General features: G+C 37.2%; 1 protein-coding gene across 3 annotated transcripts in view; it reads left to right on the top strand.

Moving 5' to 3' along the window:
- The window catches only part of PEX5L (peroxisomal biogenesis factor 5 like), a 113728-nt gene that overhangs the window by 70925 nt on the left and 14806 nt on the right, over window positions 1–27997 (top strand). For all 3 annotated transcript variants that reach the window (XM_030494279.1, XM_030494280.1, XM_030494278.1), the window contains 5 exons: window positions 10962–11073; window positions 12914–13123; window positions 14194–14320; window positions 15490–15586; window positions 21788–21883. In XM_030494279.1, the coding sequence (XP_030350139.1) occupies window positions 10962–11073; window positions 12914–13123; window positions 14194–14320; window positions 15490–15586; window positions 21788–21883 (642 nt within the window). The remainder of the gene's footprint in view (window positions 1–10961; window positions 11074–12913; window positions 13124–14193; window positions 14321–15489; window positions 15587–21787; window positions 21884–27997) is intronic.

Genomic DNA, 27997 nt, shown 5'->3' with positions numbered 1-27997 from the left:
TTTGATATTCACCACTTACAGTTTAAAAAAATTAGAGGACACTTAGGTTTAGAGTTTGAACTGGAAAGAAGGAATTTTAAAAAGGTGAAATTACATTTGTAAGAAACAGGCTGAAATTCATCCTGTCCCATGACAAATGCAGGTTACACCACATCAGCTTAACTACATCCCAATTAGCTCCACCAGATGAGTAAGATTTTTTTCATAGTCTCTCTATAAGGTTCAATTTAGTATTCAGAATAGGAACTGTTTCTTCTTTAAGTGATCTTCATTTGCATGCCATTAGTTGATCCAAGCATATTTATATTTGCTCAAGGGCTTTTGAGTAAAATACTCCAGCATTTCCACTGCCTAAATTCCATTGTTTTGGTTTTTCAAGGTTTTTTTGTTGTTGGTGGTTTTGGTTTGGGTTTTGTTTGGGGTTTGGGGTTTTTTTTTGGTTGGTGGTTGTGCATTTTTCTTGGTCAGTTGTGGTTTTTATTTTGTTCTGAGTTTTTCTGGGGTTTTGGTTGGTTGGGGTTTTTTTTTAAACTCTGATAGATCTTCGAAATTCTTCCTTATAAAGGAAACAGAGTAAAGATACCTAATATTCATCTCCCAATGGTGTTTGTAGATTTTCTGATGTGTGTATCAAGGACTCACTACATGAATTTGATTGCATAATCAGTTTTTCATATAAAAGTTAAACAGTCCCATTTGAACGTCATGTTCATTCTAAGCTTCCTCACAGTAGACTTGCATTGACTTACTCCATGAATGTTTACTAAACAACATTATACCAGAATGGTGGAAAGTTAAAGTGAATAAAATTAGCTTCTTTTATACTAATCTAAACCAGAATTAACTCCACTTTAACTAATAGATAAACATTAACATAAAAAAGGCAAAAATCATGTCAGTTTTAGACAGTGACAGTAATTAGATTTGGACTACGGTAAATCACTGTACATTGCAGCCTGCCCTCTCAGAACAGTGGCAATTTCCTCACTCATCTTAGGAGGACTAGACCTGATATCTAATATCATATTTTTATATTCTTTTTGAAGGATTCATGGTAAATTCATTAGTATTTTCCATGCATCTCAAATCCGCCTCATTTGATTTATTATAAAAGTTTTGAATAGTTTAGCAGAGGACACTTCTTAAGTCCTTCTCTTTTTCATCCTTATTAAAAGATGGTAAATTCAAGGAGAGTAAAAAAGAAAATACAAAATGCATAAATGCATGCTTAGCAGTACAATTAATTAGTTCTTTACCTCTAAGTTAAATTTTGCTCAACGCCATTATTGCTTTTAGGGCAGCAGTATGCATAGTTTCAGCAGAAATAGCGTCATGAGTATAATAAAGTTGCCTCAACAATACGCTCAGTAGTTACAAATTGGCTTGCCTAAAGTTACACAGATTTCTGTCACATAAATACATTTTTCCGTGAAATAAGTTTCGATTTGAAATTACCATGGGAATTGATGGTGTAATTTTTTCATAAAATACAAAATGTTTCATACATTTTAAAGTAATTTATCATTCTATAAACACAAAGATTTGGACAAACATTTTTTGTAAATAATACCAGTTTAACACTGGTTTTAGTATGATTTATTAATAGAAAGTAATTTTCAGAAATCTGTTGGGTCTTCATTCACAAATATTCCAAGTGAAAATACACTATCCTGTTAAAGAGTTGCAGGCCTGTACTGCAGTTGGTTTATATTCAATGAACTCATTGCTTGTACACTGAAACAGTTCATCTGAATTGCAAGTCCAAAAAAATTCACAAACAGCTTTTGAGTTTCAAGTTCTTCAATCTGCAAAAGATATTTCAAAGCAACCACACATGCCATGACAGATTCCAACAGAAAGACTGTGTAACTTACAAGAAATTATGATTGGTTCCTATGACTGCCCACAGTAACGCATCCAAAACCACAGCTTTATTCTAGATATGCTACAGAACTTTGTTTTAAAAGAAAATTCCACAGAAAGCACAAGAAAAATCTGTGTGATTTCAAAGGAATTGCAGCCTATATACAAAGACACAGCAAGGATGCAGTGAAGGATTGATTTCGTTGCATGGGAAATGAACAAAGGGTATTTTTAACACAGCTGAATATAATAACACAGGTAGGAGTGGCATAAGCTTTACAAAAATTAAATTGTGAGAAGCCATGTTATTTTTTATATTGATATTTCCCTCATCTCCATCTTTACAATCTTTATGCTGCAAACATGAAGATCTGGTCTTAAGAAAAGCAGCATTTGTACCTATTTCATTTGATTATGTACCCAACTCGGAATAGTGCAAAAGGCTATATACAGTCCATTCCTGCTGAAAATCTTGAACTTATCTATGGATCACTGGTGATTCACAAAGAACTTGCACCTGCAGCTGATTTCTATATGCTGTCAGTCTACTTTCAGCTAATGAACAATATTAATTCTCCAATATTTTGTAAGCAATCATCATAGTTGCCCCCAGAGATGCTGCAAGACAACAAATATACCTGCATTGTGAGTGAAACAGCACTCGTCTAGTTTCTGTCCTCTGCACCTTATTTGAAATCATTTGAGAACCCAAGGAAGTTGTGAATGCTCCATCCCTGGCAGTGTTCAAGGCTAGGTTGGACAGAGCCTTGGGTGACACAGTTTAGTGCTAGGTGTCCCTGCCCATGGCAGGGGGGTTGGAACTAGATGATCTTAAGGTCCTTTCCAACCCTAACTATTCTATGATTAACCGTGGTTCTCAAAGTCAGACTTCCTGTTCAGCTGGAGCTGCCACACAAAGTAATTTCAGTGAATGATACAGAAACCAGAATCTAGCATCACAAGTTACCATTTGTTCCCTGTAGATACGATCATGATACTTGTGCCTCCTTCCACAGTAAAGGTTTCTTCAGGGCTTTCTCAACAGATAACTTTTGATTCTGTAGCCTTCCTGTTCCACTATTCCAACCTGCATTTATTTAGCTTACATGTCAAATCTGTTAATCCCTCAGTTACTAGCAGGCTATTTTAGGAGTACAGACTAGGTACTTCCATAAACTAACATTAGATAAATAATTTTTAAAAGGAACATTCTATAACTTTTTAGTGACTATATTCAAGGATTTCTAAGCATTTGTGATGATTTCTTAATTTTGTATTCGATCACCACTGTAGAGTAGTTCTCCAGTTCAGACAGTGATACAAGGAAGGAGAGAGGCTAAACCACAAATCACAGGTTAACACCACAAAGCTAAGTGAGGGAAAATAAATAAAATCATCTAACACCCAGGAAGTGAAGGCACTCCATTTGAATAAACAGCTTCCTTTACTTCAAAAGGGCATAGAGCATGCAGATGTTAATGCAAGAGACTTGATCACATTTTTATGAGCGTAGCAAAGACCAGATTGTCAGTCACAGTTGAAATATGACAAGAGTAACTTTCCTCCCCTTCCCCCATGGCTCTGATCCAGCAAAACAGTTAGGTGCATGCTTAACCTTGAGTTTTGCAGAACATTCTTGAGTGCTTTGCTGGAGCGAGGCCAAAACAAAATAGCCAGGTACAACTCCCATGTTTATTTTCCTTTAGCCAGACCAAGGGGAACAGAGGGAAAGAAATGGTGAACTGGGAGATATTTCATTTTATCTTGCAACAATACATCATAACTCATATAGGTCAGCACTTACAAACACAAATAGAATGCTACTGTGACTGCAATCACAGCAAGAATTATCACCAAGCAATGCAACTGCTATTCATGAAGATGCAACACAAGCATGTTACCAATTACCGATTCAGACATCAAGCACAGGTTTTAAACAACACAGCTAGCACATCAGTTTAAATATCCAATACAGTGTGTATAGTAATCCTCCCACAGCTTCTCTGACTTTCACACAAGTCCTCTGTCACTTGTTTGCATTAAGCCCCACGGAGGTCACTTGGCTTGTGTGATTTCAGGTAAGATATTGTCACCTCTGATTCACAGGCCACTCCACACACTTCCTACTACATAGCAACAGACTGCCAGATATTGCCTGCTGAGTGACACTAGTCTTAAGAGAGGCAGCAACACGAAAGCACTCTTTGCAGGAGGGTGAAATGAGTTTGTCTCAGCTTTAGAGCTTCCTGCAATTCACATTAGGTGGAAGTCAGTTATACTCTGTGCCATGTGAATTGATTCTCCGTTCTTGTGTAAACCAAATATTTTGCTGGCATATCGTTTTTTTGGGGACATAAATTCACACTCGAGTGACAGAGAAAAAGTTGCTATCACCCTGCCACAAGGATGATAGAAAAAGTCAAGTAGTGATTGCACTTACTATACAATGGTAAATAAAGTGCATGAGGTGGTAATTTTGGTTCTAAAATGTTTATAAACATGCTAGAAATGTGGGTGAATCATGCAATTTGGACTTTTAGCATGAGACTAGTGATTTTGTCAGGAGTTGCCCTTCCAAACCTCCTTCAGCAAGCAGAAAATGTCTTGCAGTTCTTACCCTGCCACAATAATGATCTGCAGACATAACTGTCAGAGCAGTACTTCCAGTTAAGCTCTAGAGAACAATAACCTCAATTTCTAGTTGTGGTTCACATTTATCAGTTTTTCAAAATAGCCAATTAGTGGAAATTAATTCACTTGTTTCGTCTTTTTGTAGTGAGTGCCACCAAAGATTGCCATGTACCAGATGTGTGCAGAGAACCCATCTATCAAGAAACCATTGCTATTTGTCATACAAATAATTAGTGACTGAAGTTAGTTGATGCCTTAGTAGATGCCTCTGGTTGAGTTAAAAGAACAGTCTAACACTTACAAACTACTGAATTAACCTAACTCATTCTCCTATTTGTGCAGTCTCGCCCAAACAGCAGACAAGTTTTCCAGAGAAAAGTTCAAAAATAAAATTTCCCCAATAGAAAATCTGAATTAAAAGGTTCCTGCTTTCTCCTCTGTCCATTACCACATGCTGAGCTTTCTAGGTCAGATCATTTGAGTCAGCAGCCCAACCACACTCTCACCAGTGCACTGAGCGGGCAGTACAGCAAAAGGTGCAAGTGCGCAGGAACAGCTTTGCTGCTGAACTGTGCAGGGGACTACCCGTTAGTAGTTTGGGCCTTCCTAAATTAGTGCCTTGAGTAATTCAATCAGCCTCAGGTGACAAAATGGTTAGAATCCAATCCAACTAGCTTGGGTAGCTAATCACATCTACATTTTAGGTGCCTCTTGAACCAGTCCTTCTAAAATAAATTCTATTTATTTTTGGGAAAGCTAGGTGCCTTTGAGATCCTCTTGAGGGACAGCCTAAATTAGGCAGGATCTCCCTTTGGAGTTGCTTTTCTAGGCAGTTTTCTCTTCCTATTTAACATGGGGGGAATTTAGGCACTTAAATTAAGAGAACTAGTTCACTATGTGCTCAAAACATAGGTGCTAATTAGCTGCCTGTGCCTGACTGCAACCCCTCAATTTAGATTCCAAAAAATTTATCTTAAAGACTAGCATTTTGTTATGCCCCACTGACATTATGAAAAAGAAAACAAACCAGCATGCATTGTACACTACAAACAGATCAAGACCAGGCATGCAGTAAGAATGTATAAAATGGGATGTCAGGATCATACCTTACTGACAGCCTCAGCGCAATCCAGCACTCCTACAGCATAAGCCCAGCATTCTAGGAAGAGAAAGCAGACAATGCACTTGTAGCCACGAGCAGGGCAGATTGTGCAGATGAATGTTATCAACTTCAAGTGTGACATGAGGTAAGAAGCTGGTGCTCTCAGCAGCTCCCCTGAGCACCAGCTGTGCTCCAGCCTCCTCTACCTTAAGGCCAAACTAAGCTGCTCTGTGGAAACTTTTCACAACAGAGCCCTGTCAACTGCCCACCCACCCATTGAATCAGGCTACTCCTGAGGTATTTCATAACTCTCTTTCTACAACATAAGGAGTAGACTAGGAACAAAGCAAAACCAAACCCAGAGTACTTGCTGTATACATACATATCCTCACACTGTCTCTAGCATAGAAAAACATGCCACTGCCATCTGCATTGCAAGAGGCACCTGCATTAAAACCATAAGCCAAAGGCCTTGAAGATGAGCAGGAAACAAGTTTCTACAGGACGTGAGAGCTGGGTGCCCGCTGTGCCCTGTGCAGACTCCCTAGGGCAGTGCCAGGCCTGAGCAGAGGCAAGGATCTTCTGGGAGGACAAGGGGAGAAAATAAGGCCTGGGAGGTTTTAGGGGTGACTGCAGGATAGAGGAGGAGGCCTTGTGTGGGTGATGAGGGAGCCTAAGACCAGGCTAGATAATGCAGAGGGAAAAAATCCCTCTCATGGCCCCTGCTCCCTCTCAGGGAGCCAGCACTGCACCTCTTCTACAGCAATGTTTCCCCCCGCCTCAGCACACCCCTGTCTAAGCCCACCTAGGGTTTCTTTTTTTTTGACCCCAAACCAGCACCATTCACCGGGCTCCCACCTACCCTTCAGGCCTGAGGATCACCCATAGAGAGAAAGTCACCATGAACTGCTACTTCCTCATCTCACAGCAGCTCTGGGAGCAGCATGGAGACCACTAGCCAAACCAAGGCACTGGGGAAGGGAGAGTTCAACAACCAAGGCAGCTGCAGGCAATAACATACATCAGCTGAATAAGTGCAGACAGATGAGGATGCAGCAGGTGACAGGGCACAGAAAATAAAGAGCAGGTGATTCCCAGGACTGCCCAGCTTGTGCTGAGGGGAGATTTCGCAGACGTGGTCTCTGGCACAGCAGCCACCACTGCCTGACCCAGCCCCTGTGCCTTGTCTCTGATCTCTGCTAAGTAATTCCTGCTTTGGTTATATTAAAGCAGTGCAGCTGATAACAGCCACCAGATGACACTTTTGATTCTCCCAAAGCCCCACATATATGCTTTTTGGAACAAAAAAATCCAGTAGCAGTACTGGGGTGAGAAAAAGCACCTTTTTCTGTTGTGCTGCTGTCCAGCAGCAGGAGTCAGTCATAAAAAATTCATTTGAATTTAGAATGAATGTTTTATACTACGGTTGAGTCTATTCAGATGTATTGGTAGTAGGGAATATCACTGTAGATAGAGTGTGTGGGCTTTTTCTTTAATTAAAATTAATTTTATAAAGAAAAATTAAGTTCTAGAGGCATTTTGAGAGTTTATGGCACTCACTGGCTAAATTAGTACTCAGAAATCAACAGTTTCGTGGGCTAAGTCTATACCACTTGGCATGTGTACAAATACTGCACACATCAATACTGGCTCCTGCTGCTTCCTCCAGCGCTGGTTAGTGTTGGGTGGCTTTCTTAATTTCACTTTGCTTCTCTTGTCTGCAGTGTAGAGATAATACTTCTCAGCTCTGCGGTGGTGCCAGGCTTGATTCATGAATGTTTTAAAGCATTCTGTGATTTTCACCCTGAAAGGTGCTTGAGAACCATAAATCATTACTTTAATATAGATAATAGTTTTCATCTCATGAATGTTTTATAGTACTACTCCAAATTCATGCCTGATACAACTCTAATAACTTGAGCAGAGTTAAAACTAGGGATAAATTTGGTACAATATATGAGGCAGCAAAATTAAATTCCAAGTGTGAGGCACAGGGCTTACCAAGTAGTATTACAAACACAGTAATGTCAGAAACGCACCCCACTGCCTGCTTACCTGCAGAAAAATTATCAGCTCATGGCACTCTTTAATCTGTTAAGGTTTGATTCATCATTAAATATATGCTTCAGGCCAAAATCATATTTTTCTAATACATTCTATTGCTATCTATATGTAGTTTGTATTTTTTGAGAATTAATAGTCTTGATCATGTATTTGAAAGATTATTTTTCGCCTTTTAATAAGACACTCCTGCAACTTCCAGTCCTTAGTTGTAGGAGCATCGGACACAGGACTAGCAGAGATCCACTGGGCCACAGTCCACTTCTCAAAAGCAACCACATCATAAACGGCCATGTAGAAAGCTTGTCAAAAGCCAGTTTAAACAGCTAGGCTTTTTGTCCCCTACTCTAAAGAAAATACTGTTCATACACTTCAATGCTGTGATAGTGAGAAAGATTAATTCTCAGACCAGATCTATTCATGGCCAGTTTAGATCTCTCTGTTGTTGTGCCAACCTTTCCCTATAGCTGAAATAACTTCCCTCCTCCAATGTCATCTAACTACTCTGCCTTTATATACACATGAAGAGTAAAATGAAAAATGTGTTATTTCTCTGGTCATGTAAGTGGCCCACGTCTGAGGAATTTGGTGTGTATGTTCACAAAGCAAATGCAGCAGAAAGAACACACCACTTAGTAAAAATAATTTCTTGGTGTTTGCTGGTAAAATTGATGAAATGCATATTACCACCAATCTTCTTTCTGTTTGCTGGTAGAATTTTATCAAGGGACTTTAAAGATTACACTGCTGGTAGCAAAACAATGAAGGCCTGTTGCTGAGCATGTCTGCTTTCTATAAACAACATAAAAAAGAAATTTCTACGGATACGATAACCAGCTTTGAAAAGAAAAAATATTTGCTAGATATCTGCTACTTCATTCTTCAGTTGAACCTTGGAGAAATTCAGATCTTTGTTGATTGTAGTCTCCTTCCGCTCTGCAACTCTGATTCTTAGCATTATTGCCTTTCCATTTGGTCTTCAGATTTTCTATTCTTCACTGTCTTCAGTGAATGATCTTGGCTGTCATGGTTCTTATAATACTGCTTTATACCCTCCTTTCCCCATTCTTTCCTATTCAGAAAAATTTCTACAGAATGTAATGGGAAACTTGATAAGCTTGCAAATCTTATGTGAGAATGTACCCTACTCTTATAGAGAGTTTCTTACAGAAACAGGATATTTCCTGTGAAGTTTTTACATTTAGAATGACTCCTATAGAACCTCTTCTTTCTTCCCTCCTATTCCCCCGTCCCCTTTCCAAACAGGACTTTTTCTTTACACTGTTATTGTATCACAGAATAGATTGTTGAAGATCCAGCTGATCCAGAGGCTTTGACAATCTTTCTACTGGATGCTATGTTCACCCGAACATGCAACTAGTTGCAAAAGTGCCACAGCTGTTATTAATGCTAGCTCCTAGATGGGATGAGTAAATGCAAAACAAAAAAAGTATTCATTTTTTTGCTGATACCTGGATTTGATCATAAAGAAACTTTTGAAATATTAAAAGTAATTTGGATAAGAATTAAGTAGGCATCCACTTTCATTTTTTCCCCAGTAGAAATGAGAAAGGACTATCACCAAATCATAAATAGAAAATAAGGTCCTCTTAAGTCTTAAATATCAGTATTAGGTAAAGCTTAGACCTGGAGATAATGTGGGTACTGCAGAGCCACCTTTAATGGAAATCATAGGTGTGCAGCTGGCATAAATGCAATTTCTTATCAAGCGTTGAGGTTTACCCAATTAAGCAAGTAACTAACTTCTGAGTGTTGAATGAGACCGCAACCTGGACAATCAGTTCAGAGAGTTAAAAAACCACATCATTAAGTCACCTGTAAGATGCACCTGCAGTCTGAGTTTAGCATATGAAGAATTAGAGTTTGGGACAGTATCATTGCTAGATTTCTAAAGTGCCCACATTTGCATGTTCTGCTACACACACTTGGGCAGGCAATCACACATTTGTCTTCCTGCTACTCATGTAAATTGGTATGTCAGTGCAAAACTGTAAGGTCTTGGGCAAATTAATTACTGCACATATTATACGACCAGTCAGCATTAGGTACCAGCCTAAATGTTTGATCCGTCAAAATAATGGACTTTTTATTTCAATAGCTCTGGTACATAAATCAGGTACTAAACAACAGTGAATCTAAGCATCTGAACTGTTTGGCTGTAATAACTTCAGAGGCAATCCTACTACTGGAGTAGCTAAATGCCGGTAATTAACATATATAAAATGAGGATAAGTAAATACCTTTTTTTAAGTTTTATTCCATCTCAGCATCCTAAATTTAAAAGTTCAAATACATCTGAGAGAACATTTTGAAAATTCAACAGTGGGAAAAGAGTGAGAACCGAATGAAAAGGAGAGCAGGGAAGATAAAAGTAAAGCTGACACAGCTCCAGATGAAAGCAACAGACAGAAGAAAAACATGTTTTCACATTATTAAAGATAAAGTAAACACAGGCCACACCATCAGACACCCACTCAGCTCAGCTTAGGTCTTGATCGTCCAATCAGACCTAGATTGCAGACAGCAGACTTTTATTTCTGAGACTGTTTTTCTGGTTTGTCTTTTTAATCCCCAATACATGAAATAGCCTGTAATACAGTGATTTCTTTTAGGCAGCAGAAAACTAATGCATTTGCACAAATAAGAACTGTATTATGAGTCTTCATCTAACCTATCATTCTGGTTAGAGAGTTTATTTTCCAGATTTCAGTGACATTCGTACAGTCAAAACTCATGCAGGAAGTTCATACATTCACCAGACTCCATCCACAGTCATTCATATGTCTTTGTATTGCAGAGAAGTGTTTTGTGTCTCAGCAGGTTATTGTTTAATGGGCTAATGCATATTTGTTAATGAAATGGTATTGTGGAAGTTCTATGGGGAGGCATGTTACCTGTAAAAAAAAAGACCACTTCCAAATACTTAAAAAGCACTGCTTAGTCTCATGGTGGTGAAGGCTAACTTCACCCATTGATTTGAAGGGAGTTACACCAGGCCTTGTATAATTTAGCCCTCTAAGCAATAGTATGCAGTAATTACTATGGGAAAATCACCCTGCTGCTTTATTTTTGTGCAATTTGGAAAACTGGAATATAATTTTCCCCCAAAAGAGTGACTACAGTTTGTTATTTTAAGCCCAGAGCTATATGTATATCTTCTAATTGCAGTATCTTACCCTCTCACAATCAAAAATAAAGCACATGGTATTGTGAGAATATGTTCTATTTCTTTAAATTCTGCATGCCAACACCATTGTGTTACCCTGGGGTTTTTTGTTGGTAGCTGGTGAATGAACAACAAGAAAGCAGACCACTTCTGAGCCCCTCCATTGATGACTTTCTCTGTGAAACTAAACCAGAAGCTGTTGCAAGGCCTGTAACATCAAATACTGCAGGTAATCAAAATTTTTCACTATCCCTCAATAGAGAGAAATAGTTTTAATTTTATCTTAATTATGGTACATTTTTGTCAAGTGATTTCCTGATTTGTTACTATTTGCACAAAATTACAAGCTGGTATTAAATTATAATTGCTTCATCTATTACTAGAAAAAGCTTTGTTCGTTACATTTGAGGGCAAATCTGATGTGATCCAAATCACATATATTCTGGCAGATCTCTGGTGTTGAACTAAAGTGAACTTAAGTTCAACAGGAAGTACTTATCAGTTTGACCAAATCTCAATCTGTTTTTGCAAAATTTTAACCTACGGGAAGCCACATTTAGTCTGGCTTTATCCAAAACCATTACTTCTTCTAGAAAGATTTTCTGTAAAATTTGGATGGGATGTCAGAGAGAAGGGAAGAGATATCAAAACAGTTTATCCAGGCTGTTTGGTCACTTTATTAATGAAAGGATCTAACACATTTCTTAACTCCTTTGTGTTCCAATGAGATAATAAGATAGCATCATATAGTGATAATAAGATGTGCACACATAATAAAAATTAAGAGTGATTCCTGAAAGCTTTTTGAATTATATTGAATTATATTTGAAGTATATTGTCCTTTGGAATTGGCCTCGTCCTATTTGGTATAGGATTTTTCTTTGTGCAGAAGAAATCAAAGTGGTTGAGCAGATCAACTAAGATACAATACAATCAGCGTAGCACTACTATGTTCTATTGCTGTCTCATTAAGTGACTTGGCTGGTTAGAAGCCATTTAATTAAAATCTATATACATGCAAATTATTAAATGAGTAACTGACAGCTGGGTGATTATCTTCACATCTAATTAATATATGTCTAAAGCAATATGCAAGTTCTAATAGCAAAATCCGGAACACTGAATTAAATAACAGTAGTAAGTAATACTTTATCCTTTTATATATAGCTAAAGATATTACAAGGATCAATAGAAATATTTCAGATTGTTTAAGAGTGGTGCTTGTAAAAACTATCTATAGGTACTATATCTGCCTTGAATATTTATTGGATTGGGGGGGTTAATTGCAATTACTTAATAGCAAAATAAAAATTTCTTATTATATGAAGATTGAGGAAATTCACTGGTTTTCCAAGAACACAGGTAAAGCACCGCAACAGATAATACAAATTGATCTGTCAAAAAAGCCTGCCCTATAAAACAATGATAAAGAGGGAGGATTTTTATCTTTTATGTGCTAAAGAATTTTAAATGTTACTCTTCCAGCAACTTTCAAATGAAGAACTGAGACCGAACATGCCTTTCATACTGATACAGTCCTTAACAGAAATAGCAGCAGAATTTATAACTACATTCTATATTTATTCCCCAAAAGACAAACAGCAACAACAGTAGAAACCATTACCAAAAGTGCCGTTACTCCTTTATGAGCCAAGAAATCTACCCTAGAAACTGTCTGCTCTTCAGGTTTTTCCATAATGGTATGTGGCACAACAGTAGTGCCCTAAGCAGCTGTTACCACTACTTGATAAATCACAGGATTAAACCAAGTCTTATCTAAAAGCTCAGTGGTACAGGGAACTCTCACAACATCAGAGCTAAGATGTCTTTAAGATTTCCAGAGGAAAAGCCTTTTATGCGAATTAAGCTTGTTTAAACTACATCCTGTTAAGCATCTGAAATCCCTAATAATCATATTTGAATATACTGGTCACCATCTTTAGCCAGGAAATACACATTTGCTCTAGTCAAATGCAAACACATTCATATTTTTTTCCAATTAAATCAAGTTTTTTTAAGTGAGCAATTTGAATTAAAACAACATTGAATTCTAACATTTTGTCTCCAAGTATTATCAACAGGTCTGGATCTCTTGGATCTTAGTGAACCTGTCTTACAAAGCCAAAACAAAGCAAAGAAATCAGAGAATCCATCAAGAAGTGAAGGCTTAAAAGCTTCAATCCACAGAAAGAAGACAGACAATTCTGACCTTAGAAGTGTGGATACTGAGCAGAAAGCCCAGACTGTCAGAGTTTCAGACAAGTCTTCACTAGATTTAGGTAAGAGTGTAGCTATTTTATCAGTGCTAGATAACCTTACTTAGCACAAGTTTTTCACCAGAGAGGGTGACCTTTGTTCCACATTATAAACTACTTGAAACACTTTAAACTTGAAACATGTTTTGCTTTTGCCATTCTACCTACGAAGTTGTCACTAAATGTGCAAATTTCTTTCAAAAAATAATTTAGTCAGGGTGAGTAAAACGGTAGAAAATTCTATAGGGGATTGATGAGAAATTGGTAAAGGACACAAATCATCCAGCCCATGAATGCCCTTTTCAGAACTGCAGATGTCAGAAATACACATTATATTTGTAAATACTACTAATACATAGATTTGTAAATCTGTGCATACAAGGAAAAAAAATCAAAATCCCTTCTTGATAGAGAGCTATATTTATACAGGCTAAAAAAAAAAAAAAAAAAAAAATCCCAAACACAGCTCAATATCCTGCCAAGCATGATCTATAGACAAGATTTGGAAAAGGTGAATTTAATTTAGTTCCATCCAAACAAAATTACTTGCACCACAGCTGAGAAATTTGCAAGGTAAATGTAATTTATACCAAGGTAGCAAATTTCCATTCATCAGCACAGAAATTCTTTTAGAGAACTTTATCTTCAAACAGGAGGTGAACATCTGATTTTTGCAAAGCAAGTCTGACATATGACTGAATAATATCAGTTGCCTACACAGTCATTTTTAAATGGTAGTCACTAAAAAGTTTTATTTTTACAATTTGACTATAACTAGGAAATTAAAAATACACAAAACTATCAAATAGTGTAATTTTATCAAAAGATCTAAATTACATACAAATCACTGATTTTAAATCAAAGAGTCTCACTGACATCCTGACCATGAATACTAACAAAAAAAATGTTGTGAATTCCAAAATATTATCATAGAATATCAGCTACAAAGGTGCAGAACTTGTCTGTTTATTGGACCTTAACTAAAATATAGTCTTTGGTGGCATCATTTTCTCTATAACCTCTTAACAGAAGAGACAAAATTTTCTGCAGTAGTTTCTTTAAAAAACAATATATTTTCTTTTCTTATTTTTCAGTTGATATTCAGACACAGCTAGAGAAATGGGATGATGTCAATTTTCATGGAGACAGGAGTAGCAAAGCCCACCCTTCTACAGAGCGAACATCGTCATCATCTAGAGCTCCATCAAAAGAGCTTTTATGGTACAAATTTTTGCTTTCCCTACAAAAATATTTCCAGTCCAGCTTAATTCACAGAAATGCTTGCTTGGTGACAAGTCGTATTATTAAGTCTGTTATGACTACATTAAATGTGTTCAAGCAGACATTTTGGGCAATGTATCATAAGCAAGTACACTATAAAATTACATTTTGCCAGCAATTTATTTTCAATGTTGTGAAAAGCAGCAGGTGCTATTAGTAAATAAATGGTGGTGCGAATTCTGCAGAGGCATGCAGTGATCCAAAACCAGCTACAAACGTGAGTAAAATGAGTAAAAAAGGATACTTGGCAATGATATGACAGTCACTGGATATCCACTGTATTCCGGTTTTGCTACCAAGAGGGCAGAATTTCTATGTATGAATGGAAGGAGCAAGATGAAATATCCACGCCAAGTACTACTTCTTTCACACAGTTCAACTAAAATTGCAGGGGATGTAAATGAAGGAAGAATTGGACTTTGCCTTTGGGAACAGTTCATGTAGATTAGTTCTGCTGCCTTTCTGATATGTAAGCAACACTCATTCACTACATTATGCATCACCATAATTAGCATTTTCATACACTAGAAGCAGTTTTCTAACCAAATGATGCTTATCCTGTATCTTAACCTGCCCTTTGTCTGGGTGTTTCACTAACTTAAAACATTACACAAGTTTTGCTCAGTGAACTTGATTTTGGTAATCAGGGTTTCATTTTCTAGGAAGAAAGACTATTAGGATGTTGTGGCACAAAAATGCACATATGCCAAGGTGAAGTTTTGTAATGTGGTGGTTGATTCTTAGATACTGACTGCACATACAGTCTTGTGTCATTGCCTATCCTCATTCTGCCTGGCTATGAAATAGAAGCATAGCATTAGAGGCAAACTCTTCATCCCATCATACTAGTTTCATGCCAATATACACCATGGACTCTACTCGTGAATGAGGCTTGACTCTGTTCTGTTGTATTAGCTATTGTCTGCATGCAACTGAAAAGTCTAAGAGTGGGAACACTGAGAAGGGTCCAGGCACTTTTGATAACTGCAAATAAAACAGTTCAGTTAAAAGAAATAACCTACTTAATCAGTATGTGCTTATGAACCTGAAAGACATAAGGAAGCATGTCTTAGTATGCAGTGATAAGTATGTAAATGCATTGTTTCTAGGTCCACAGAAAACAGATCACAGTCTGAGCTGACTAATGTCAAGAGTGCCTTGGAGTCCGATCCAACATCAGAATTAGAACTTGCATCTGCAACACAGGTAAGAGGATTTGGTAGATTTATTAACAATAAAAAGGCAAGTAGGAATTGCCCCAGTGGTTATCTGTTCACATTCTGGAAGAACTATTTAAGGGATATTTTCAGGATCATCAGTTAAAAAAAATCATCCAACCAAGTCTTCACACAGCTTGCAAATTAATGTTATGAAAATAAATCTGCCAGTGTCTCTAATACTGCAGCGAACTGTGACCCTCCTGTACCGAAAGACTTCAAACTACAATTTATAGCATCATCTCTTTTCTGTTCCTCTAGTTCTCAAATTCAAACTTCTAGTGGCTCCCTCTCCTTGTAATATATCTATTCTCAAGGTCTTTTGGTAAACCAGGAGTCCCCAGAACTGGAAAATGGCTAAGGAATACAGGAAGGAATCATTAGACCAACTTTCATTAGCAGTTTATCTCCACAGGTGGGATAGCAGTGTGGGCCAAGGACTTTTTCTTGCTGGAAAGGGAACGCTAATGGAGAAGGCTCTGGGCTGAAAGTTTCTAGATGTGCCCAATTCCACTGTCATATTGTATATTAGACAGGACCTTGTGGAAATTATTACTCAGAGTTGTATGGGTTTTACATATGCATGTATGCATATATATGTACAAACATACATGTATGTATGCATGTATGCATATGTACATACAAACATGCATTGTATATTGCATAGATCAGGTCGCTATACACCTTCTTACCCGCTTCTTATTTTTTAACCAAAAGATTTCAAGTTCAGCCAATGCCACTGGTAGGGGGAAGAGAGATGTTTGGTGGATTAACTTTTAGTTGAAAATAATTTTCTCCTCTTCCACAGCTATTTTTAGTCCTGGACTTCAAAACATTTCTGTCAGATGGAAAATCTGGAAATTAATGGAAAATAATAGCATCACTTGAAATTAGAAAAATGAGACACTAAAGTTCCAAATGTCTTTCCTGAGATTATGCATGGAGGGTTTTTTGGAGAAAATAGAAACACAACCCAGTTATCATGATCCATTCCTGTGTTTTGATTAGGAAAAAAGTCTCCTTTACTTCCCTGCCATCTCTACATTATAAACAAGATTTTTTTTCCCCTTTGGAAAGCCAAACACTAGTTGTAATGCATGATATCTTTCCTGTCTGTGCAATAGATTTATACATCTTAGTAGTGGAAAAGGTCTATTGCATAATATCATCCAATTGAGATGGACAATGTGTTTTCACATGCTTTTGATCAGCTTATCTTTAAGTACCTCTAACCCCTCTTTAGGAGGCTGTTCCTCAGCCTAATAGATCTAAATGCCAGGAAGTTTGTGCTCAATCGAGATATGTGTAGATCAAGTCGACGGTCACAGAATTTAAGTGCTGTGGCTTTCTGTAAAAGCAGTTACAAATTTAGTATACAACATAGCTAGTTCATATAGTCTATTTTCTGTTTATCTTCCACTAGAATCACTGCAGAGGCAAAAATCCACATTTTTAATTCAGTATAAGTTCAGTCAGCTGAGGCTCCATACTATGTTGCAAAATGACTAGTATTTCAAAATAAAAAAAATGTGAAGTTGAGTCAGCCAACTTGAAAAAGAAGCAGAGTATAAAATTATTATCTGTTGTCTTGGTATATTTCATGTTTTGTTTAATTTTATCATAAGCTGCTTTTTTTCCAAACTTGTGATCCATTCAAGTCATGAAATGTTATTAAACTAGGAATCAGTAGTGCAGAGAAGTGAACTGAAGTGACGTTGTTTTCTTGTTCCAAGTAGTTTACTTAGAAATTTAGTATTTTAATTCACTGCCTTTGTCCTGCTTATATTTGGACCGTCAAATTTGTCATTTCCCAACAAACAGGCTCATCTGTTTTGACTGCATTCTTAATCTGCTTGTAAAAGAAATCACGTTAGAGCTTTTATCGAAGCATATGTTTTCCATACGTTGTCCTCTATAGATCTTGTCTCTCATCTGAGGGTAACTTTTGCATATGCAACAGATTCTGCCATACCCTAAAGATTTCATCTTGTCAAACTTGCTGCAGTTTTCCATCAGCAGTTTCTCAGACAATCACCTTCATCACTCATCTTTGACATGTTAGATTTAGTTCCTCAGAGTGGAATACTAAGTAACTAGGTCATATTTTCATCAAAATATGCAATCTTCTTAACAAAATCCTGTGTTTACCAGCACTTATGCCAACACCAAATCACAAATGTAAGCTTTGAATTAATAAGGAAGAAATGTGTTTGAAGGCTGGAACGGGCAATAGCGTGGTAGCTGTCACTGGGTGCGGCCTTTTTACTTCTCAGCATTCTACTTGCATCATATGTTACTTATTATTAACTTGTAAATTGCATTGGCCTGAACTATCTTTGTTCTTTCTTTTATCTGCCATTCTGAAAAGCTCCTTGTTGCGCTTTTATTAGTACTGAGATACCTACAGTGTTTGGGTGTTTTTAAAGGTGTTTTTTTTCTCTTTTAATTACAAACTGCAGAGGGAGATAATATGTTTAATTGTATATGCATGAAGTCTGCTCATGTTTTAACTCTCTAAATACCTCCTTGAGCATTTTAGATATTTTATTGCTCACACAGAATGCATACACAAAACCCCTGACATGCTAAAAACCCATACCTATTCTAGTATGTCAGCACTCTTAGACAAAGTAAAGCACAAAGCTCATAAACCTTAGAAACCTGTAGTTTGGGGCAACAATATTTAGAATGCAAAATGTATTCCCCACTTCTCCCAGATAGCTACAGTAAGACTAATGGCCCCAGTTCTCTTTGAATGTGCCAGTTAATTTAATGAAATTAAGAGCTACAAGGGACAGATTTAGCTCATTATTTGAAGACCTGCTCAAAAGTTAAGACTATAATTTAAGCCTCTCACCAACAGTTAAGGTCCAACAGCACATAAGCAGACTACAAGCGCAGGAAAGTGTGTGCAAATGCATTGGAATGGAAGATTTTGTCCCTGAAGACAGCAGCCAGTGATCAGCTACAGCACCTCCATGGTAGAGTGGTGAGCATATCAAACCACAGTCTATGCAGAGTGTCCATGCCTCAGACATACCCATTCCACCCTGACCCCTACCTGCCTTGGGCTCCCCTTGAGGGAGGGAGCTGCAGAGTCCCACCCCATCACCAGCTGGAGATGTGAAGTTCTCCAGTGCCAGCACTCCATTCCCATCCCCTCTATCCCACACTAGCGAAAGGCAGCATGTTTGTTTTAAGTGGGGTCTTTCACTTCTGGGTATCACCACTCAGAATATGACTGCATTGTCTACATCCAAATGCAGCTAATATGGGTTTTGTTAATTACTTCTTTCTTTCCCCTCTGGCTATGATTCTAATGGAGGAGAAAGCATATTTCTGAGGGGATTATGTGGGGACAGTGTGTATACTCTGACATGTGGCAGACATGTGCCAGATGTAGGGGACATCTGCGTTTCTTGCTGTTTTCCCCTTCACTTCTCTACTGCCCCAACAAGCTCACTCTTCCCTTCTGCAGCTCTGCTCAGTCTGAACATCATGATTTACAGTATTGTCCTTGACCTAAGGAAACTGCAGTCACTGGAAACAAAAGATTAAGAAGTGGAAGTAATCGAAGTTTGCAAGAGCCAACTTTTAAATAATGAAAAGCCTAGGAACATAATTAATGTCTAGCAACAGAGTTTTGTGTCAAGAAAGCAAATATAATTCTTTGATCAGATTACAGGTCAGGTTGATAAATGTTGCTGTATGATATTCTGAAAGATATTTGAATTAACTTACCATATTCTGATTTTAAAATTAGCACCATACCATATGAATAAAGCAGCTGTTAAACAGATAAAAAACTGGCTAATCTAAGACCTCAAGAACAGTAGTTATTTACTAGGAATTGTAATCACATGGGGGCTCTTCTGCAATTCCAAAGAGAAATGGTCTTCGGTGTTATTGATCTGAAAATAAAGGCGCAAGCCATTCCTGATAAAATTGGCACATGATGCAAAAAATGTAATGAAAAATATGTAAATAAGGGAGTCATAAAAATGAGCTGGTGACCAAGACATCTGTATAAAGCCATATTCCAATACAGTCACAATATCATCCATTTCAGAACAAGAATGCAGGCTCTACTTAAAACATTATGCTGGAAGGCAATTTGAAAAGGATCTATGGTTCAGAGTGTACGAGGATGTCAACATGACAACGTGTGCAGTACGGTGGCAAGAAGGGCGTGTAGAAGCAGGCATAATTAGTGGGAGATAGGAGGTCACCCTATTTCTGTATAGAGAAACAGCAAGACAGGTACTGGAATATAGGGTTTGCTTTGGTTGTCTGTATGGCTGTAAAAAAAAATAGAGCTATAAAAAAATAAAGAAGGAGAGTAAGAGAGACACAAAAAAGGTTGAAATCAGAATAAAATGCTTCATAATGAGGTAATTTAGAATCTCAACCTCTTTATATCATTTAAAAGACAGTTAAAACCTGATTCAAGACATCAGTATCTTTCCAGAGAGAAAATAATGGGTACTAAGAAGTTCTTTAAACTACTGGAAAAAGAGTAAAAAGTGATAGTTGGAAACTGAAAGGAAAATTAATAAGAAAAACAAGGAGAGCAATTAAACGAATTTGCAAATAAGTGATAAGATTAAGGTTTCTTGATAACTTTAAATTAAATCCAAGCACCTTCCTCAAAGACACATATTCCAGACAACCTCAGTTTATTCTCTGTGGAACATCAGTTTCAGCTTGCAGATGTTGAGTGACAAATACTGTCATATGGTACATAAACAAATAGATGATTTGAACCAGTTATCTCTTCTGCCCTAAACTCTATTATTCAGTAAAATAACTGGTTTGTGTATAGGATTGAGTTTTGGTATGTTTTCGATGACAACCTGGTATCTCTTCCTGGCCTCACCAAATTAAAAAAATACTTTCCCAACACGGACCAGAGACAGTCAATATGAAAGCAGAAACAACAGATCCTCAGTGTAGTCCTTCCCTCATGCTCTGTGCTTCCTGTCAGTTGCAGCAGAGTCCAGAAGCCAACACAGAAGAATGCACCCAGTGCCCCACCACCACTACCTGCTCTCACAGAAATTGTGCACGATCATTGTCTTCTAACCTCATGTGTATCATCAACCCAATATGTATTTCACTCGTCAATCTACCTGAGAGACCAAAGACTCAGGAACAAACAGAAACTTTAGAGCTAGATTGACAAACGTCATCTTTCTAGGCAAAAATCCATGTGTGTACACACACAGACATTAAGTATTTGACCATGCATTGCACATGACTTATATGAAAACCCAGAAATGTCTCGGATGTTTCACCCCAACAGTGCACATTCCAACACTAGCAGTTCCAGCCCAATATATCTGAATTGAGTAAAATTAGTCTTTTAGCAATGTGGCTCACTGAAATTGCATATTACAAGTACAGTCATCAGAAATATAATAATGTAAATTAATAAATTAGGGACCATGGTCAGGCAAATTGCTATTGAGTTTAACCTCTGACAAGCATGAGGGAAGGGATTAGCAGTCAGAGCTCTGTTTAGCAAAATTTGGCCGCTTTGTGCTTTCCTATGCCATCACTGAATACTGTTTGGTTTTGCACTGGGCCTTTTGTGCAAAAAAATAAATAAAATGTTTTTAATAAAAGAACAGGGAGAAACTTGTCATGTGCTTCCAGTGGGACGGACTGATAGTAAGGCACAGAAAAGAGAGCTGCTGACTGTAAAAAGCATTTATGCTTCCAGTGAAATCTGTAGCAGATGTGGCTCTCCAGTGTGGTCTCAGAGCAGAACCTGAAAGAAAACCAAAAAATATACAGGGAAAATAAGATGTTTTCTTCCTGGAGCATAGGGAGTGGAATGCATTGCCACAGTCATAATACCGGAGAAGGAACAATTAAGGTAAAAGCCTTACACAAAATAGTCAGTTCTTCCCTTTGTAGCCCAACTCTTGCATTGTCTTTTTTTTGCAGGTCTCTATATTTTTCACACATCTTGAGTAAAAATGAAAGTCTGGAAAATATCAATTACTCTGCTTCCCATGAGGAATGATCTCTGCAACAGTGTAAGAGAATTCAGAGGAATTCTTGCAGAGATGCAACTAGTTTTGCCCAAACAATAGGCCATTTCGGACTGTAGGCAATTTAAGGAAATAACTCAGAAATGTGGCAGAGAGTATATCATCCCTTTCTGATTTATTCTTTTCTCTTTTAGGCACGATCAACTAAGGAGCAGCGTTGGGGAGGGCCCCTACTCTCCAGAAATCACTCTTTGGAGGAGGAATTTGAAAGAGCAAAGGCAGCTGTTGAGGTATTGCTCCATTTACTGTTTTCATTTGCAGCTAATGTTCTATTTATTTCTTATCTTGCAGCACAGGTATAGGAGAAAGGTGGAACTGGATTGTTTAAAGCAGAGACAAGATACATTGCCTGGAGTTACTAATTTCAAATAGCAGTTTCTATCTTAATAAATAAATAAATAAATAAATAACTTAGCTATAAATGAAGATTAGATAGAACCAACTTCTCAAGCTCGACTTTTATTGCTATAGCAAGTAGGTCAAGAAAAAATCCCCATAAATGTAAGTACTTCCAAACTTAAAGTATAAGAGTGAAACATATTTTTTCCACAGGAACTAAATATGTGCATTCAGTTATTTAAGCTCAGGCACAAACCAATTCTCCACAGTGAAACTGGAATTCAGAATCATTGATAAGCAGGATGATTACCTGCTGTCATGTATAGCAGTAACCACACACCAATGCATTTTTATAATTAGTGGCAGAATGTTAAACACAGGAGTACTTGTTTCCTGACAAATCAATTTAGTTTGAAAGGTGGAGGTATTTGGATAGTTCTCCTATTGCACTTCTGTTTTTTTCACTAACAACTACTTTTCCAACATGAAAAATGCCTCTTGAGTGTTGTCCTATATCACTAGTCCCAGCTGAGATCCCAATCCTGTCTAGAGACAAGATGGCATATATAGTTTTTTTAACAGAATCAAATAAAAATTAAATATAAGTATTGATCTTGAGCATCAAATCTTCTCAGGGGTTCAGTCACTAACCCTTCAAAATCCCATCGCCACAAAGAGCCAAGGCAGCTGCATCCAACAGAGGACAAAAGCTCAGGCTGCATTATGTAACAGCCACTGAAATGAGTTTTTGGGGTGGAAAGGATACGGCTGTGAAACTGGTTACTCAAAACTGATTATTTTTGACCTAAACTGCAGTCCCATTAGTCTGAAAACATCTAGAACACTTCAGGGGTATTTGGATTTAGGTTTAAATTTTAGTGCCTGTATTTTAATACTCCTCTAACTCAAGTTTTATACCACTGTAATTGCAGTGTTGGCAGTTGAACTATTCTTAGATTAATATTGGTTGATTACAAACAAAACAAGGCCAAAATCATATGCTGGCTTCTAGCTAGAAACAGAATTTCTCATTTAAGAAGTTAATTTGATTTTCATGATATGCTAAGGTAAGACTGCATGATTTCTACCATGGTTTCTTAGGATTTTACTGGACACCATAAAACTTCTTGTCTTAGCGTACAAGGCTAAAATGGACACAGTCAGTAAGCTAGCTTAGTGTAGTGTGTAGTTCAGTTTTATGAACTACACACTGAAGGCATTTTTCTTGTATTTTCTGAGTGCACTGTTTTTTTCCAATCAAATAGATTCTTTATAAAAATCTGCTGGTGACACACAATAGATTTTTTGATGCCACACATCATACCCATTTGCTCCTGGCAGGAAAGAAGAGAGTTGCTTTCAGATTGCCACTGCTTAAAATGCCCTAGATGTTACTAATTGAGTAATCGCACTGCAGACTGATCCTTAAAATGGGACAGGTTTTGCTGTAATCTGTAATTATGATACAGGGAATCTGATGATGAACATCTTTGTGTTACGGTTAGTGGTTAAGCAAATGATATCAGTACTCTTGCAATTGCCAGAAACTATGTGTGATGGGGAGTTCTCAGGCATTCAGCAGAAAGGAAAATTAGTTGAGGCCAACTACAAATTACAAGACATTACTGAATTACTTTACAGAGTAAAGTATGAAGGAGAATATATAGTAAAAAATACCCCTGCACATTTTAAGGTCATTCTGAGGCAACAGGTTGTTAAAATGCTTTAATGTAGCCTCACAAACAGCTATTAAAAAGAATCTAATTTAATGCTTCCCTAGCTGTGCAGCTGGCAGTCTTAAATTATTCTTTTTGCTTAAAATAGAAACTTGGACCAGGTAGTTAAAATGTAAAGGAAAGGATTCTTCAGGATCTTATACAGCAGTTATTTTCATTTGCATATGAAAAGAGTTGAATTTTCATCGTAGCTAAAATGAAGTGCTAAGAAAGCTAAAGTGATTGAAATAAATTGCAGCCCATCTCAGAAAGATTAGTACTTTCTTAAGCGGAGAATAGATACAGTTCACAAATTTATTCTTTAGGCTCTGTAATATTCTTCAAGTGGGAAATCTTTAAGTGGCAAGATTAGCCAGAAAACTGATGAAGAAAAGGAAGCAAATCTCAGGTTCTTTGTGGCCTAGTTCGAAAGGAATTAATTAACAATTCAGTAAATGAAGACACCAAACTTTATCCTCCACCCAATATTCACTTTAGAGCTTTGGGAATGGTTTTAACATGTCAAACTTTGAGATTAATGAAGATCTGTGAGGTAATTCTTTCATAAGAAGGTTTAAAGATGTCTATGCTATTGGAGAATCTTTTAAGAATAAAGAGGTAAGTAAATCAGCTTTTTTACAAGAGAGGGTGCAGATTCCCTTGCAGTGATTGGGTGCTTGCAGACTTTGCTACCTTTTCTGTCACTCTGGAAACTGAATATTTGATTTTTGCATCATCCCTTTGCTATACACGAGGGAAGCGTAGAGAGCCTAAAGTCTTCATGATTTCCAAGTGCCAGTGCTGTACCAATTATGTTTTAATGTAATCTTTCTAATAATCAACTGTTTTACCAAACATTAGTACTTCTGAATCTTTTAAAAATGCAAGCATGGGGATTCAGGTCCATCCTGTACCTATATTCTATTGGTAACAAGTTAAATAAAAATGAAACCAAGAAAGTGCAAAAAACTTTCAACTCAGAAATGTTTCAGATGGAAAAAAAAAGCAATTTTGGTATTATTCCATAGTTCCTTGATGCAGAGATTAAATTGCAGATGTGACACTGTTTTGTGAGCTTACTCAAAAGAAATTCCGAGCTGTCCTCAGCATCGTTTTACTTACACCACCATGCCGTAAGAGCCATCTGCTGTATACTATACTGTTAGAAGCATCAAACATATTACAGCTAAATTATGAGACAATAATAGGAAGAAGATGGGATTAATTTATTCTAGACTAGGAAAACGTAGTCCAGAATCAACAGTTTTGTGGTTCCCATGAATACCAATTACAATCCTTTCTGTACCTATGGTATTCCTGTGTTACTATTTCAACATCCCTTTTGGATGTGTCTAAGACTGCCTAAAGCACATTTTAAACTGGGACCTAGGAGCTTGAGTATTCAGATGTGTTTATTTGGTAGTCTCTCAAATCACAATGGGAACCTTTGCCTTGATATACATTCTATCTCTAAACTTTACTAAAAAGGCATATTTCAAATTTTGTTTTGAGAAGATACCAGCTAAGGAAATCTTATGTAGTTAACACATAAGTTTAACTTACCATGTCTTTCACATTGAAGAGTATGTTGATGCAGTAGTTCAAGGAAAGAACAACCACAGAACCTTCCTTTCTTCTGCATTTGTCAAGAAGGAACACTGCAAATTAATTTTTGGCAGGACAGGACAGGCAAAATTCTGCTCTAAAAGTTATAAAAATAGGTAAATTTAGAAATTAGCCAGCAATATTCAGGAAGTACACCACCCCACACCACCCTCTTTCTTTGTATCATAGGAAGTAAAGAGCCTGGAAATATTTTGCTTCACATTGTTTAACTGCTTCAGCATGTTTTTAAATACCAAGAATAAAAACAGCGTCTTTGACAAAATGGAGAATTTTCTGCTTGGAAGTAGTGAGATGGTATGAATATTTGTCCTGGTTGTCATTCCACTTAACTGCTGCAGATGATCTAAGAATGTGTTAAATGTGTTCAACTGGTCTGAAACTTTTGGTATGTCCAAAGTAATTTGCCATTATTAAGGTAGCAGAAACATTGTAATGAGATAATTGGCACCAGTCACATAGCAAACAGAATTAAAATTAGATCTAGGAGTCTTGATCCAAAGCCAGATTTTCTGAAACACTCAATATTCATTTAACCCTCCTGCCACTTAAGTCATTGAAAAAATTGCTACTAATGACAGCTGAAACAGACATAGCCTTTTAACAAAGTCTGTGTAATATTTACAGTCCTCTTCTGCAAGGACGTTAAACTGCTCCGCTATTGACACTGCTATTTGTCACAGCAATATTATAGCATTTTAACAGGTGCCATAATTGTGCATGATCTGGTTGCTCAGTGCAGCTCTGCCATACCGGTTTTCGAAACCCCACACACTGGGTGTACTTAGAAAACTGTACCTGGGACTTAAGCCCATTTGGCCCAAACAAGAAAATCTTTGCTTGTATTTGCAAATTAGCAGCTGGGTCCTGGCCTGTGTCCAAGTGGCATATGATGAGTTGAGACACATTCTAGCAAATCGGGTCTTCTCCCCACTATATTTTTTCTCCACCTTTGGCTCACTATAGATAGACATTAAGCATGGCTACTTGAATGCATAGTAATTCATTAGCTTTTTAATGGAGTATGCACTCAGTGAACTTCTCTGTGAATTATAAAAATGTAATTAAGCAGCTAAATTTGAACTTAACACTTGAAACCACTTATATGCTTGCTTATGATCTGCAGAAATGCGCTTTCCAAATGCCAGTGCTGTATCAAATATGTTTTAATGTAATCTTGCTAATAATTAGGTGTGTTTTACCAAAAATTGGTACTTTTGAATTTTTTAAAAACGCAAGCAGGGGGATTTAAGTCCATCCTGTACCTATATGAATCAAACCATTGATTCATAAGGGATTATAAGGGATTATTGTGGGAAAAATACAAGCAAAAAGTCTAATATAAAAATTATATATATATACATATAGAAATATCATTAATTCTGTAAGTTTAAAAAGGCGTTACTAATTATTTTTCAGTAGTGCTATTAATATTAATCTGTAGGAAAGGGAAATTTTCAGTCCTTTACCTCCTCCCGAATCTCAAAATTACTGCCAGTAAAAACATGGTCAAGTAATTTTTTCTTCAGTGCAGTGCAGATTTGCGCTGAATGCAAAACAGCTGATAGAGACATCTGTTGAACAAGGTAGTTTAATGGATTCAAGTGCCTCTGGTCATTGCTGATAAAAGAGGGAGCGATCTGATTCATTCTCCTAGCCTTTTCAAACCCTAAGTGGACATTTCAGCACAATCTCTCAACTATTTACAAGACACTATTTCCTTCAAATTTGGAATGAAAGCAAATTTTGAAATCTTGGAAGTTGTCATGTAACACAGTTGTCAAGTTCTGTTCACTTCTATGACAAAGAGTGAAATCTCCTCTGCAGGAGTGAATGATTCACATTCATTTCCTAATCCACAGAAGAACATAGCAGGTACCTTCACAGAGAAGAACGTAGCAGGTACCTTCACAGATCCAATAATTGCCTAATTCAGACATTTCTGAGTCTCCTGGAGCAAAGTGCTGGATATCAGGAGGCACATAATGACATTTTGGCAAGAGCCAAAGGGAAAATGCCTGTTAGACTTCTAGAGAAGAAATGCGCCTTGCCATTTGTAAAGAGTTACGATTTACTGCGGCCACGCCTCATGTTTGCCAGCACAAATCCTCCTAATCCTTTACACCTAGTCTCAAATGTTCTCATCACTGACTCATTCTAGACACGGTAATAGTCTGTACTTTCCTTTTCCCAAGTACCTAAGGAGGGTTGTAAAAGCAATGCAATCACAGACTAAGCTTTGTTTTCACAAATCATGCCTGGCTGTGGAACAGTAGCAAAGTGGTCAATTTTGTAATGAAGATTCAGACAAAACTATCTGAACCAATTATAGTACCTTCAATTCATTTTTATTAGTAACTCACTCTCGAATAGTTCTGTCTGAACCTCAACAGAATTATTTGCACTGTTGTCTCTGACATAAGTAAGTTGAGAAACTGTGCCCTCTGTAATGTCAGTTCACTGAAGTTCTGGCCATGATGTTGTAGGAACTGGAGAACTTTGCAAAGGTTCATAGTGCTGAACATATATTTTGCTATGGAACTGCTTTTCAGGGATTCTGACTAATGTGTGGAGGCTAAAAAGATAGCACCTTAACTTGGATTCTCCTTTTTTTTTTTCCACCCTTTTTTAGAAAAAAAAGACAAACCCAAACTATTTCTGTTTCTT

Source organism: Strigops habroptila, chromosome 8, assembly GCF_004027225.2.
Source record: "Strigops habroptila isolate Jane chromosome 8, bStrHab1.2.pri, whole genome shotgun sequence".
In the NCBI taxonomy this organism is placed as follows: domain Eukaryota; kingdom Metazoa; phylum Chordata; class Aves; order Psittaciformes; family Psittacidae; genus Strigops; species Strigops habroptila.
Note: the sequence above shows the minus strand (reverse complement) of the source record. Positions and strands in the feature narration are given on the sequence as shown.